This window comes from Amphiura filiformis, chromosome 8, assembly GCF_039555335.1.
Source record: "Amphiura filiformis chromosome 8, Afil_fr2py, whole genome shotgun sequence".
In the NCBI taxonomy this organism is placed as follows: domain Eukaryota; kingdom Metazoa; phylum Echinodermata; class Ophiuroidea; order Amphilepidida; family Amphiuridae; genus Amphiura; species Amphiura filiformis.
In genome coordinates this window covers 17381784-17397380 of record NC_092635.1, presented here as the reverse complement: position 1 = coordinate 17397380, position 15597 = coordinate 17381784, and the positions used below count along the sequence as shown (strand labels likewise).

Below are 15597 nucleotides of genomic sequence, written 5' to 3'. Positions count from 1 at the left end.
CCCGCCCATATTGATTATCAAAAAACCCTGTCATTTCCGAAAAAGGTGCAGATTGGACCTTGGCCTCTGAGCAGTCAAGATGCCCTGCATACATAACTCTATTGCAAAATATACACATTGTGCCACTATATGCAAATGGTGGCATTTTTCATTTTGTGTGATTTTTTGTGTCATTGTCATTTTGTCCAACTTTGATACCGATGTGGTATCAACATGGACAGTCCAAGGTTTTAAAACAAAAATCAAGGACCTTTTGGCCAAAATGTTCAGTTTCTCAGGATTATTTTGGTATCAAAATCTCAATTTCGGCAAAAATGCAGATTTAGGACCTCGCACAGTGTCATCGCCCCGATATATTCATGGCAGAAATCGCCATGGTAGGTTGCATCCACAGCCACGCATGGCCATTTTGTTCCGACCTTTGAAACGCATAATGAGCCGAGTGACTCCGACTAAGGCTACTGACAATAGTCTGGTATTTGACCTCGCTGTGTGTGAGTGAGCATGTTTACGCCATTATTAGGTCAATGGTCATATGCTTTTAGACTGCTTGCACGAGTGAGTGCAGCTAGCCTACGCTGCACTATAGTTCGGCACATCAGAATATTTTTCAGTTTTTGAGTTCAAGACGCACGCTTCTTTCTCAAGACGCTAGCTAACGACTATCATATCCATTGAACACGTATATTCAAATGCAAGGAACCAAATCTGGCTTCTTTAGACTAAATCAATTACGGGAGATACTCATCATTTTCTACCCCAGTATCCAAAGATTTATCGTCTAATATCAAATCGTGCATAGCACATTCACGTGTATCAATCCCGGGTATTCATTTCAATGTCTCTGCTGTATAATGTACTTATTAACCGGGCAATGTCGGTGTGCCTCGCACATAAAAGCTCATAAAGAGCGCAGCTGCGCATATAAATGTAAAGCAGAAACACCAGAGCATGAAGTAAATAAGCCAGCAAAGCAATGAACAGAAATCGGAAGTCTATCGGATGCATTTTGAGACCCTTTACAACTAGAAAATGTATTTGATTCCATGATGGAAGTGAGCAGGGCATTCCAGAATCGGGGGGGGGGGGATATAAGACAGTTTACGTGAGACAAACACAAGGCAATGGTACGAGACACTATGCCAAATTGCCAATACTGTGAACAGCCGATTATCATCCAAGCAAACGCAAAGACGTTTTTAAAAAACGAAAATTACAGTTTATAATAAAATCATAAATATTCAAATTGCATTTTCTGTCGCATAATATAACAATTAAATTTAATCATTCCATATTGTATTAGAACATAATTTATGCCTTTGCGACTACTATTTTAGTAGAAATACTGGGTATTTTAACATACAGCTGCACGGCTCATAATTAGATGGTAATAGGAATAATAAGCTCATTTTGCAAGAACAGAATCTGCTTCCATACAGTGTAGTGATAGGCTTAGAGGAATTATGAGTTGGTCTCTGATGTGAAATATACTTTGAATTGTGGTGACAAGCCATACTTGTTGTAGAATTCAATGTACATTGGAAATATTGTTACTCTCTAAATAAATGGACTGCACATAATTAGGACTGCAGAGACATGAATGATCAACAAAAATGTGAGTAACTTACATTTATAATTTTATTATTTTAATATCATTTTGAACCTAGTAATAATGCTATGGTAATACTTGTTTGCGCTTTTACAGTAAATTATATTTATAGTCAGTCAAGTGTGAGGTATATGAAGCTACAGAAATAGTTTTCTTAGATGACTGACACATGTGCTAAAATACTTACTTTACTGCTTTCTTGCACAGGCACAGGTACAATTCAAAGAATTAAAAAAATCTTTCGAATGGTGCTCACATAGTTCAATGGGTTAAAGCTGTATATTTCACACCACACAAATCATATCTGTTTTTGGAATTTATAATAAATGATAGGGAATAACTGGATAGAAGCTTCAAAACATTCACATGCACACAATTGATTTTATCACACACTTTTTGTTTTTGGCTGAAGGTCCAATATCATTCCAGCAAATACATGTGCATGGACATGTATGTTTAAAATGTTAACCAAATTGTTTAATTTTTGGTTCTTTTACCATGATTATGGGTAGTTCATTATTACACGTTACTCGGATCAGTTAAACGTTGTTGCTATGTATTTAATTTTCCGCAATATGGTAGTGGATTTATTATAAGAAAAATGGCTTTACTCAAATGAGTAATAGTGATGGACAATTGTAAAGTTGCACTTCTAATATAAGTATACACTTAAATTGGACCACTGTAAAATAAAGCATGAAAATAATATTCGATCAGGCTGAGTTCACATAGGAGTAACAGCCTGTCTCAAAAAAATTGTGCAAGTGAAAAGCGCCCTCTTTGGCAATTAGAAAATACCGTTATGACATGCTGCTAATGTCAACGTCAAGGGCATAGTCTTAGCTCTCGACTGCGGCCTGTTTGTTCTGTTCAATTTATTTGTTTTATCCTCGAGATATATTTAGTTAACAACGAAAGGGTAAAATCACAATTGTGCCACTTTTACTAAGGAAGAGGGCCGTACATGTAAATCAATGATAGCATCAAGTTAATCAAGAGTTCCTTCGTGAAATCAAAAGAATGAATCAATTACAAAACAATACAAAATTGCAATTGTTTTTACTGTTTTTACTGTTTTATCATGATACAGGTATAATAATGAATCTCTTTGTACAGATTAAAAGATAAATAAATATTTCACATTCTGCTGTAAAATACATATGCATCTCGATGATTTTATCATGGTAAATATTGTTTTCTTTGTCACTCAAGACATGTTAAAAGACAAACAAATATTGCACACTTAGGCCTATAGGTTAATGAACGCGTGTTACTTGTTGGGAGAGAAATTAGACAAAATAATGCACGCACGCTGATGTAGATGTGTCTAATGCACAAGCCCCGAAGGGCCGGGGAGTGCATTAGACGCATCAACGTCTATCATTGATTTACATGTACAGCCATCTTCCCCAGTAAAAGTGGCACAATTATGATTTTACCCTAAAACATATCTTGAGATTAAAACAAGCAAGTTGAACAGAACAAACGGCATTGAGAGCTAAGTTTGCGCCCTTGACGTTGATGTAAGCAACCGTATACTTTTATGTGATCGCAGCCTAAGCGCTATACCTTGTAGCTCATTGTTATGAACGGTTTAAACAATTTTGGAAAAGAGTTTAGCACTTTCTTTTCAAATCATGCCCTTGTTGGGTAATACAGTAGAAATAAAAGGGGTCACAATATCCTCTATGGCTGAATAATGTACCTTCAGGAGGTTTGGCTCCCGGGGGGGCACTCCATCTTTGGAGGTGACGCGTATGTAGGGCTGTTAAGACCCCCTATTTCAGCATCGCTGTCACCCAAAGACCCCATATTTTTTTACGAACACATGCTCTGTCACCCAAAGACCCCCTATTTTTCCATTTGATCTGTCACCCAAAGACCCTTACAAGTTCAATTTGAACAGCAACTTTCATTTTTCACTGATTTTGTTGCTTATTTTGAGAAAACAATGAAATTTGAAGCCATTTAGAACTAGAAATTCGATTTTCGAGGTTTTTGTGGCGCTGTTTCGGCTCTCACCCAAAGATTCCATTAAAAAAAGGTCATGTTCTCACCCAATGACCCCATATTTTTTACATTTTGCTCTCACCGAATGCCAAAAATCACGCTCTCACCCAATGACCCCATATTTTTTACATTTTGCTCTCACCGAATGCCCCTTGGTGCGAAAGTACCAGCCCTACACCTATATCCATTTCATATTGAAGTGCCCCCCGGGGTTTGGCTGCGCTTTGCCATTATTTTCATTTTCAGACGCATTAATATAATGCATAATGGATACCCCGTCAATCTTGGTTAATGTAAATTACTATTTTAGGTTATTATGATTTCTATCACATATTAATCGCATTGTTTCACATTCATATTGCCCCTACAATAATTCACTTTATTTGATTTTAATAATGGAAACCAAATTTAGCTCATAGTATAAAATATTCCCTTGTCAGAAACGACGTACCGACAAATTAATACATTAATTAGGTTGTCATTTTTTAATTATAATCGTTAATTAAATGACAATATTTTTGACAGTTTTTGCTTAAAAATCTCTCTTGCAACCCATTAGATGGGGTCTTCTCCTTGTCTTTCCCTGATAACTCGCATTCTTGAAGTTGCCTGGTCCCAGTCGATGTATCCCGATTCCATATGCCTACTTTTACCAACTTCTGACATCTTGTAAGCCATACGTCCATGGACAAGACGCTGGTTGTCGAAACAGGCAATCTCACCTACGATAAGATTAAACACAATGACTATTATTCAATTTCAATTTATTTCACATGATCATAGCAACTTAAGTATTGAATTAATGCCGTTGATATCAAAATAATATACACCACTGAAAATGACGAATCAGACTTATTATAATTTTCCAAAAGCAATAAATCATATGAGTGTCATTATGCTTTCTTCTTAAAATCTGGAGCTCCTCAAATGGTGGCTCTATTATGGTTGAAGAATCAGATATTATTATAGATGTGAAAGCGTCTATTGATCAGTGATGCTAATTTGGGTTTAGGTTTTATTTTCCTGTACATACAGCATGTAAAACTGTGTAGGTTTATCTGAAGTTGGAACATCATTGGTTCGGTTGATTTTGATAATTTTAGAAACATGAGAAAATGGAGCAGCTTGTGGGATTGTTCGCGGGGTGTTCCTTGATCCGTAGTAAGGAAATTAAGGAGTCTAAGGAGACACTGCACTGGCAGTGTTGCCTAAGTTTGATAGCAAAGGTAACGAAGTATCTGGCGGAATGTTTTTTACATCAATTTATAGCAAGTCTCTGGCCAATGCTGACTAGGTACGTGTAGTGTAACGTACGACTCGGTTCTTTTTTAATATTTTTTATCAAATGTGAAAATACATAATCGAGTTTTCATCACTTACCAGAATCAAGTTTCACTTGTATCATGTTTTCTGGGCTGTACATGAGAGCATTCAATGCTGTATAAGCCTTGTACCACATGTGAACTTCGTCTACTGGAATTCTGAAGTAAGGAGCTCTTAATGCATCACTGTAGTTAATGGTCTTCAACCGCCCATCTGTCGACAATCTGGAAAAATGATCAAAGCAAACGAGAGCAAAGTAGATCAACACTTACACCAAGTGTTAACAAACCAACCAAAGCTTCAGAATTCTTTTAGAATCACACTGCAAACTGTTTCTACATAATCATGATAATTATGTGGACAGTGAGGAATCGTGCTATTCTATTTCCTGAATAATCTATTTCAATTTTGATGTTTGAACATGTGTTTAAACAAAACACGTTAGGAACCAACGTATTTCGAATTTCTTCACGATTCCCTATATCATGCTACTCTAACATGTCATGTGCAGCTGATGTTAACAAAGGATGCTACATTTTTTTCTCCCCCTCTCCTATATTTCCCAATGTGACTATCAAAAAAAAAAAAGACAAGACAGAGAATCATCATGAACATCATAAATGTATTGGTTTTTTTTCTGATTCCTATCAATTTCAATTGCAAACGCATGGCTTCATTTGAAAAGTGCGACATGATGTGATTACAAATTTGGTTAGAGCTCTGCAAAACCCGTGCAAAACATTGTTGCGAGTTTTTTGGAGCACGATGGTTATGAGCAACTGTAAGATTAGCCAACCAGACACTCTGAAAACATAGATCTTACTGAAAGGAGCAACACGTAGAATAATAATAGTTTTGTCCCGGTGAATGTTTTAATTAACCCTAGTTGCCTTGGTGTACTCACTCAAGAATCGGTTTTCTGTATTTGAGGTGATGGTCGTCATAGTTGTGAGCTACTTTTTCTTTCGGTACACCCCAGTCCCTGAAATCAACCAATGTTGTCGTCAGGATTTTGTAGTATTCTGGGTTGCTTTGTTTCAGTTTTTCAGCGCAGTTGAAGACATCTGTGAATTGATTGTCACCACCTATTGCACTTTGCTGGACGCAGTGAAGGAGTTCGATCTGTATGTTGATAAAAGTTTCAAAATCATAATAATACGTTAAAATCTGGTGCATTCAAAAAGAACATCGTATGCATATGTCGTGATTATTGCAAAATGCCCGGACGGAAACTATAAACCGCCTTTATTATAACACGTGGAGTATATCATGGAATTCTCCGAGCGCGAGTAGTGACTTTTAAAGCGGAAACATTGCCCTTGGTAGAGAGAATAATACAATACGGTGAGTTTCTAGTTTGATGCTATTGGGCAAATTGTGATGATCACAACTAAATATGAACTTTGAAAAGTTATATGCAATTATTATATTTCGAATAGTAAAATTTTATTCTATTGAGGTATACGAGTCAAAGTATACACCTATCAATTCAAATCAATAGTAAGAGAGCTGATCTAGGACCGGAGGTTGGTAAATGGATATCTTGTCAAATTTTAGTTAAGTGTAAAGGCATGCGTTTTTGTCTTATATTCTCAGAAAAGGTGGCTTTATGCTCAAATTTGAGCTAATTTGATCTGAAGAGTGCCTATCATCACATTGATATCTGTCTTGCACATACAGAATTTTATGAGAATGCCTTTTGGCCTTTCTTCTTCTGCTACATACACCTTTTTGCCAAAGGTAAAACCATTGGTCAAAAACAGGAGAGGGAAGGAAAGTCAATAACATTTTCACATGATCATCCACATACATTTATGGTTATAGGGCAGGACCAGACGGCATAAATATCCAGACTATGATAGACTTGGTTTTGATAGTTCTCTTTCTGAAGTATTTGCACATTAAATGATTAATTTGTGTAATTTTGTCCCATAACATAAGAAGGGGTAGGGTATTGGAAAGAGGTAGTCTATAAAGGGAATCATCGATCCCGTGATTTTTCACGTGGATAATTTTTGCATGTGACATAACACTAAGTTTTTATACACATTGTTTTCATGAATATTTTTTATGCTTTTTTAAAAAATTTTAAGACGAGTAACCCTCTTTTTGACTCAGTTCAGGATGTACAAGTCCGGTATGATTTATGACAATTTTCCTCAAAATACCAATAGAAATTATTAAGTCTGCCAATGTTTGAAAATAATTGGCAAAAATGGGAGGAATCTGCCATGTTTAGTGTGAATTTTTGCCTAGAAATATTGATCACAGCTACAAAATTGATGGTGGATGTAAATAAGAAACCTTTTAGCATTATCACTTTTGCAAACTCATAGGAAATTACGCAAATTTACTTAGTAGAGCTGGTATACTTAGTATTTGATGTTGCATTTTAGCCCAAGCTGTTTTTTGTGCAGACGCGATTTCATATATTTCTCGTGAGCCGATTTTCCTCTAATTTTGCGTTGGTGTGTTGACAACTCCAAAGAAACAATTAGTGCTTACTTCCAACTTTGGAGAACAATATATGCCTTAATGAATTTCGCCAATGCAAACAATTCGACGTGATTTTTTAAGCTCGGGAACTTGATGTTACAGAATTTTTGAGCATAAATTCCTTGATTATAACCTTACCTATTAAACCTATTCAGTGTAACTCTTCATAACTGACAAACACGTCTCACTTAACATTATCAATACCTATGTCAATCGAGTTTTATGGACTTTCAATGTAGGTTTTCAATGCACGTTTAATGTGAAATAAACTAAGTCTCTGCTGGGATGGGACGATGTTGTTTGCAAAGTGTTCATACATTGTCACTTCGGTTCGCGACTAAATCTCGGACTGGTCTATAGATGTGCTATACACTGTTCAACAGCCTTATTGTGATGTGGTGTGAGTTTTACAGGCCCTGAACAAAATATGATGCGAGCGCATACTGCTGGGCAAGGAACAATGGGAACAACGTCACATGTCAACTCATTTATAGCGTTTTTTCTTAATATCGCTTTGAGATTCGATTGAACTTTAAAACATCCGATCTAAATCCATGTAATTCCCCAAGTGGGCGCGACGAAAATCTGTAAAAGTCTTGACAAAACGACGACTCATTTTCCCATATTCTAGCCTGTATAATTATTATTTGAGTTTTTCAGTGACTTTTGTTTAGGGATGTGAGTTATTAATAGAATTAGAGTTAGAGCAGAGTGGGGTATGGCGATAGGAGTGTGTTTGAAGTGGTGTGGTGGGTGGGGATATGTGTAGTGGACGGAGTGCGGTTTGTGGATGTCGGTGCGGCGGGGGTATGCGAGGTGTAGGGGTGTGTGTATTAAGGGTCACGGGGTGGGACGTGTGGGTGAGGTGGGCGAATGTGCACACCTTGTCCTGTCAACAGTGCTTTATGTTAGGTTAATAACTCGGGAACAGCTCATTGGTCCGAAGGGTCAGTCATTTCGGACTAAATGACCTTACTATAGACCTGTAACCCATAACTTAACTTACTAACACTGTCTTGATTATTTTGGGTGTCTTATTATTAATTGAACCAAATGAAAGAAAAACAATAAAAGTTATTTTACCTTCATATTGCACGAGTTAAGATAGTGATGATGAAATTCACAATTTACATCCCTAGAGGAACATTAACATGGTGATGAAGTGTAACTAAGTATCATGAGCAGAATCAGTTTGGAGTTATAGACACGTTCAACAAGAAATACATGATTTTGGTTGACTGCAAAAAAGGACCAAATCGGCAAAGCAATTTTTATATAGAAACACTGGGACATGTGATCCAAGAATTCATGATCATTTTCATGACAGATGGTTCATCATATCTGATGCATGGACCAAAAATGATTTCTCTAAGCTTCGTCCCCGAAGGTCACCTGCTCAGGTGGGTCTTTAAAAACAGCGCCCTTCCTGTTTTTCATGAATCATGCCAATTATGTACCGTAATTCCCGTATACCGGATCAAAATGATTGGCTATCATGATTAACATAAAAATGATGGGTACCGGTTATTTTGAAAACATCATCTGAAATGATAATTTCCTGATGTGTGTTACTAGCCTTATAATAGTTGTCAAGGTTGAAAAAACTTGTACCTACTCCTGGTGAGTGTTCCAGATACGGCAGATCCACGTGGAGAACAAGAGATCTAGTTGTGAATCCGAGGTTGGTATTGTCAGCCTGATAGATCACCTGAGAAACCTTGCTGAAATTAACAACAACAAATCAATGTATATTCATCAATAATCTACCAAATGTAGTGGAAAGTTTATGTCAAGATTTTTGCGGATGACACAGAGTTTTATCATGTTTATATTTAACATAGGAGTTTGTGGTCAAACACCTGGCAGCTGGCGATCTGGAGGTGAAATTTGAAAATCATATTGCTATGGTCGGCAACAGAGCAAATATGATGGTTGGGTCCATAAAGTACGACCACATTTAGAATACAGTTCTAAACCCAGAACTGAAGCTGGAAGACGTTCTTTCCTGTTTGGGTGGGGTGGGGGGAGGAAGCATGGAATAGTCTGCATTCTGTTCTGAAATCATCATCATCATCATCCTAAGCCATCGTCGAGTCGTCGACCCACTGCAGGGTGAAGGTCTCTCTAAGGTGACGCCAGTCTGATTTATCCAACGTCTTTCTCATCCAGGTTACATTGACAAATTTTGTGATTTCATCCCTCCATCTAACTTTCTTTGTCCTGCGTGGGTGTCTAGTACCATTTCGAAGTATCCATTCTGAACCAGTTTGGTCCATCGTCCGTCTGATGTTCTAGATAGGTGACGAGCCCAAGACCGCTTCTTTTGTTTCACAGTCTGGATGGCATCGGTGACTTTTGTCATGCTTCTGATCCACTCATTTGTTTTCCTGTCTCTTTTTGTGATCCCGAGCATGTTCCTTTCCATACTGTGTTGAGCCACTCTCAATTGCTGTCCATTCTCTGAGTCATGGCCCAGTTTCTCAGCCGTATGTCGTGGCTAGGAGGACACACTGGTTGGTAGACTCTCTTTTTAAGACATAATGAGATGTTGCCATTGCTCTGCATCACCTCATTTCCAAGAGCACCCCATCCTGCCCTTACTCTTCTTCTAACTTCGTCAAAGTGGTTGTGGCTCATTTTGACAACTTGACCCAAGTATACATATTCTTCTACTTATTCTAGTGCTGTTTGGTGAATGTAGACTTGCTTCTTGGTGACGAATCTGTTGAACATGCTTTTGGTCTTGCTCATGTTGATCTTCAGCCCACATGATTACTTTCATTGTTGGGGGCTAACAGCATAGACCCCACATCATCCGGGTTTTCTGCAAAGAATACAATATCATCTGCAAATCTCAGGTGGCTTATCCTCTCCACATTGATGTTGATCCCTTTCTTTTCCCAGTCAAGCTTTTGTATGATGGCTTCCAGAGCTGCGTTGAAAAGGTTTGGTGACATGGTATCTCCCTGTCGACCCCCCTATCTTAATGTGACTCATGGAAGAACAGTGGATACGTTAAAACATCCACTGAATGACTACTACGTTAAAACATCCACTGAATGAGTAAACCAGACAAAAGAAGAAACAACATGTAGCATGGATGGGCTTTATTATGGTATTTTCCTTCATCAAAAGCCCAAGAAGAAGTTCAAGCTGTGTTCATTTTAGGAAAATATATAGCGCCATAAGAACAATTATCAAAGAGCTTAGCAAAGGAATGAATCTGCAATTCTATATATAGCTTTAGCAAATGTTATCGAACTACGCAAACAAACCCTTGACCATTTCATCTCGAGGAAACTCACATGATTGTTTTTGATCATGATGATCTTAATGACGATTGCATAGATCATGACAGTCAGAGTTTATATGTTTTTCATGCGGTTATTAATTTATTATTATTATTATCTTATTTATCATCCTTGTTATTAGTGTTTGTTATTATTATTATTATTATTATTATTATTATTATTATTATTATTGTTTGATATGGTACTCAGGTTATACCTACCCATAATGTGTTTGTTTGAGGAAGAACACCCTATTGCCCAGCTTGTCGATGGTATTGCATTCAGTAGGTGCTTTCTTGATGACTGACAACCCGTAAGTTACCATTGCTTGCAACCAATCATACAAGGTCTGGTCAGAATTCATAATATCATCAAATTGAAAGGTTGGAATCATATCTTTCATCTCGGCTCCCCATAGATGTTTAGGGTATCTAAACGGGTCAATCCACTCTGGAGCGCTTTCGGAGAACCTCATCTGCACCAACCATGACACTGGATAACAACTAGTATGCAGTTCAGGCCATTTTATTTGCAGTGTTTTCCCGTCATTGGCGATCTCCTCTGATACTGGTATAATATCAGCATCGAGTTTAATCACGCGACAAGTCCTGTATCTAGAACTCGGATCGAAGCAATCAGCGCACCGACAATTATCTCGAAGCCATACGTATGGAAATCTAAGCACAGATTTGTCACTTAGCGTAATATGGTACATACGGTTGGCTTCATTGCGTTCGATGGATGAAAGTACTGTGGCCATTTTATTCCTATCCAGAAGACGACGAAACTCAAAAGAGCTAGATCATAGATAATCTGTTGTCAAGTTTAAATTATTACGATGTGCACTTTGGACTATACCGAGGTCGGTTTTGCCATTATATAATGATTATCAAATCATGTAAAGCCCGGGGTACATGTAGTAAGCACTGTGCTGTGTGTACCAATAGCGACCAATGTGTGTCGTGTTAAACCATGTGGTTAAATAACAAACAAATTAATAGTATTGGCCAACGCTCTGCAGGGTCTATTGTTCTATTGTTTCCGATTAGAGCGCTGACATATTGGAAAATGTTGCCAATCAATATTCATGAGAGTGTACATTCAACGTCCAGTTTGCGAAATTGGGTGAGTTGTGTTTGGTAGGTGTGAAATACATCTGACTGGGCGTTTTAATTACGTAACGAATAAAGGCATTGACATCGTCGAATGGCTGCCCAGTGCTGTTATGTGTTTAGTTATTATATATGCCTAATAATTATTATTAAATGTATTCATCATTCCTTTCTTTTCCCTTCTCTGTACTTATTCTTTCCTAGGCCTACATTTTATCACTCCCTCGCTCTCATTGTCCCTCTCACCCTCCCTCTCTCATTCCCATCATTTTCCTTATATTTCTATTTATCTACTTGTCTTTATTATCCCTTCCTCCAGCCCTCTCTCATTCTCCATATCCCCCTCCTCCCTCTTCCTCCCCCCCCTCCCAAGACTTCTCACAGAGGTGAATCTGTCCCTCCCCATTCCCTCCCCTCTTTGGGTACGCCACTATTTCTATACCAATCTCCTTCTTAAAATAAAATTAAATGGACATTTCTTAAAAACAACCTTTATAGGCCTATACTTATACTTACATGTTATACGTATAGCGATTACCATTATAGTGTAATATAGATATATGGACTGGAAATGGCAGCCTTCATACATTCTAATGTGTAATCGATCACCAAGAGCATTCAATTTATTTAAATGAAACACCTATCGTCAGGTGGGTGGTAAAGATGATTGCATCGACAGCTAAAGCCTCCTTATAGTCTTCAGACCCACACAAGCACACATTTGGGATACATTGAGTACAATGGTACCACTTTACACATGACTGCCCTTACACATGACTGTAGTGTGGTCACTTATTGATACTCGCCTGTTGTGTAGAGCGTTAATATGATGCCGGATCAGTGACCAATTTAATGGCGGAACCCCTTTATTCGAAACAATGGTACCACTTTTATGAATAGCCTGTCGCAACTTCTAATCGGCATCAAACGAACAAAAGATTATATAATCTATTGCGACTCTATTTCTATTTAAAAGCTCTTTGGTATTGGCTATATAGCATAGGGGCGCACACCACTAAATAAACGTCCCATTGAAATACATGTGAAAATACAAGAAAGTAAGTTTGTTTTTCACTCCATGTAACAATATTTTTAATATTTAGATGGCACCAATGTCTTAAATAAAGATTTTTTATTTTATTTAAATTTGATTTTTCTTGACAAGTTAAGAAATTTGAGAATACGAAGATATGATTCAGCAGACACTCGTACCTCCTTACCCGTTCCGGCCATAATGATATTGTTCCAAGAGCTTATCACCATGCACATTCGATTCGGAACATTTTATGAACAGATTTGTGATGTTGAGCTCCTATTCTATCGTTTTCATGAACACAACCAAGAGTCACTCAAATCCAGTTCCCTCGGGACGCCGATATAATTTATTTCGAACCGGGATTTCGAATAGGCACTATTTTTTACTGGGATGCGGAAGGATTTAGTGCTGTGCACCCATAGCAGGCCACAATAGATTCCATTATGATCTCACACCACCAAATCAGAGTCCCATAGAGATATGTGCTAAATTTGCCTTAAGAAAACGTCATTTTTTCTTCACAGGAGCGACTCAGTTTTAAGCGACAGCTATGATGGTTGAAATCAGCCCTTGCCTGATCCCTCTGGCTGGGAAAAAATATAGGTTGACCCTCATTATTTTTTACGACTGGCCCTCGAAGTCTACGATGTCTGAGAATTGCCTATTTTACAGGTAAAACCATGCCAGTGTTTCTAAAAGAAAATGCTGCTTAAAATCATTAAAAGTTATTTGATCTCGCCCATCTGTGGTACACTTGCAGGAAATAATATTACTAATCATGACCAATCCAAATTGGCTAAAATTATGCAAATTTCTGCTCATTTTAATGCTTAAATTCATGGGTTTTTCTAAGAAGTGAAATTAAGGGCGCACAACGATATAATTTTATTTGGTGGTGTGAAATATGTTATACATTGGAGCACACCACCCTATACGCCATACATTGCGGGTATATTGAAAATTGTAGCCAGGACTCTCTGATATGTATAATAATTATTTGTTTATTGAGTGGCACTTAATGCCACTCCGTACTTAATGCCCCTCTTTGCCCTAAATGTTATCCAAACGGTTACATTTCAACCCGTACTGCAAAAAAATCCAAAAGGGGTTTTACGCGCAAAAACTTGGTATTTTACACTCATTATGGTCTACCATATTTAAATGATTTGAAGAGAAAAATGACATGTTGAAAGTGGACTTCCCACTGATGTCACCATTCCGCTTATAGTAAATTACAGATGGTGGTGTGCTTGTTATAAAAATTGTACTAAGACCACTATTTTATGATACTTATACTAGTTTTAGCTAGTTTTGCCTATTAATAGTGTAAATAGATATAAATAACAGATGATAGCCCCATACGTTATTTTAAAGAAAATTTTGCATTTTTAAAATTGGTGGTCTCTAATGCCCCAGTACTAATTTTTCAGTGAAATTTAGGTGATTTCCCATGTATGAATCAAAACAAATGTTCTGAATTTTAAAGCTCTTACTTATTTTATATTATAATATAATGGGTTTGTAGTAGGCCTAAGTTAGATTACCCAACAATGACATTTGAGGGTCAAATCACGGTAATAAAGTGAAGTTAGACATGTTAGAAGTGGTCTTTAATGCTCCATATGTACTTTGATGTTGCACTCAAGAAGACAAGAAATAAAAAACTAACCAACAAAAATTACAAGAAAATATGAAGACGGACTAAAACCAAACCATTGGTGAAAAAGACAATGAAGCAAAAAGTGGACAATGAAGCTGATCCTGACTAATTACTTTTCATAAACAAGTGCGCACTAATACTTATCAGTTTAAGCTAACTTGAATAGTTATGTTATGATGAACAAGAGCACCAATGGCGCTGTGGCTCTGTGCTTTTTTGAATGTGAAAGTAATTGCAGTCGAATGTGCAACAGGTGAAATCATATACATTGTATGTGCCAGATCACACGCAATCATACATCTTGCTGGTTGGTAGCTATATCTTATTTGCAGAGCATAATACATCCATCAATAAGTTTCATATCCACATGAGGTTTTAGTAATTTGACCACAGATGACCCCTGAGTGACCTTGGATGACCCCAAAATGACATTCCAAAAATTTGGCTTGAAATGTTGACTGTACCCACCAAGTTTCATGCCCATGCGAGTTTTTAGTAACTTAACCTCAGATGACCCCTGGGTGACCTCGGATGACCCCGAAATGACCTTCCAAAAATTTGACTCTAAATGTTGACTGTACCCACAAAGTTTTATGCCCATACAACAGTTTTTAGTAATTTGACCTCAGGTGACCCCTTGGTGACCTCAGATGACCCCAAAATAACCGTCTGAAAATTTGACTCTAAATGTTAAGTGTACCCACCAAGTTTCATGCCCATACAAGTTTTTAGTAATTTGACCTCGGGTGACCTCTTGGTGACCTTGGATGACCCCGAATGACCGTCCGATAATTTGACTCTAAATGTTGACTGTACCCACCAAGTTTCATGCCCATACGACAGTTTTAGTAATTTGACCTCAGATGACCCCTTGGTGACCTTGGATGACCCCAAAATAACCTTCCGAAACTTTGACTCATAATGTTAAGTGTATCCATCAAGTTTCATGCTCATACGACAGTTTTTAGTAATTTGACCTCGGATGACCCCTAAGTGACCTCGGATGACCCCAAAATGACCGTCAGAAAATTTGACTCTAAATGTTAACTGTACCCACCAAG

The 15597-nt window shown here is 37.6% G+C and overlaps 2 protein-coding genes across 2 annotated transcripts in view; one reads left to right on the top strand and one right to left on the bottom strand.

Annotated features, from left to right (window-relative positions):
- The first annotated feature begins 1378 nt into the window (after window positions 1-1378).
- Window positions 1379-15597, top strand: part of LOC140158712 (uncharacterized) — a 61976-nt gene continuing 47757 nt past the window's right edge. Inside the window, exon 1 of the mRNA XM_072181902.1 lies at window positions 1379-1615. Within this exon, the coding sequence (XP_072038003.1) occupies window positions 1597-1615 (19 nt within the window). The 5' untranslated portion in view covers window positions 1379-1596. The remainder of the gene's footprint in view (window positions 1616-15597) is intronic.
- On the bottom strand, window positions 3836-11667 carry LOC140158711 (gamma-butyrobetaine dioxygenase-like). Its single transcript, XM_072181899.1, has 5 exons — window positions 10950-11667; window positions 9054-9159; window positions 5847-6064; window positions 5000-5166; window positions 3836-4341 (listed from the first exon to the last, which is right to left on the bottom strand). Exons 1-5 carry the CDS (start codon window positions 11486-11488, stop codon window positions 4175-4177), a joined length of 1197 nt encoding a protein of 398 aa, XP_072038000.1. The 5' UTR covers window positions 11489-11667; the 3' UTR covers window positions 3836-4174.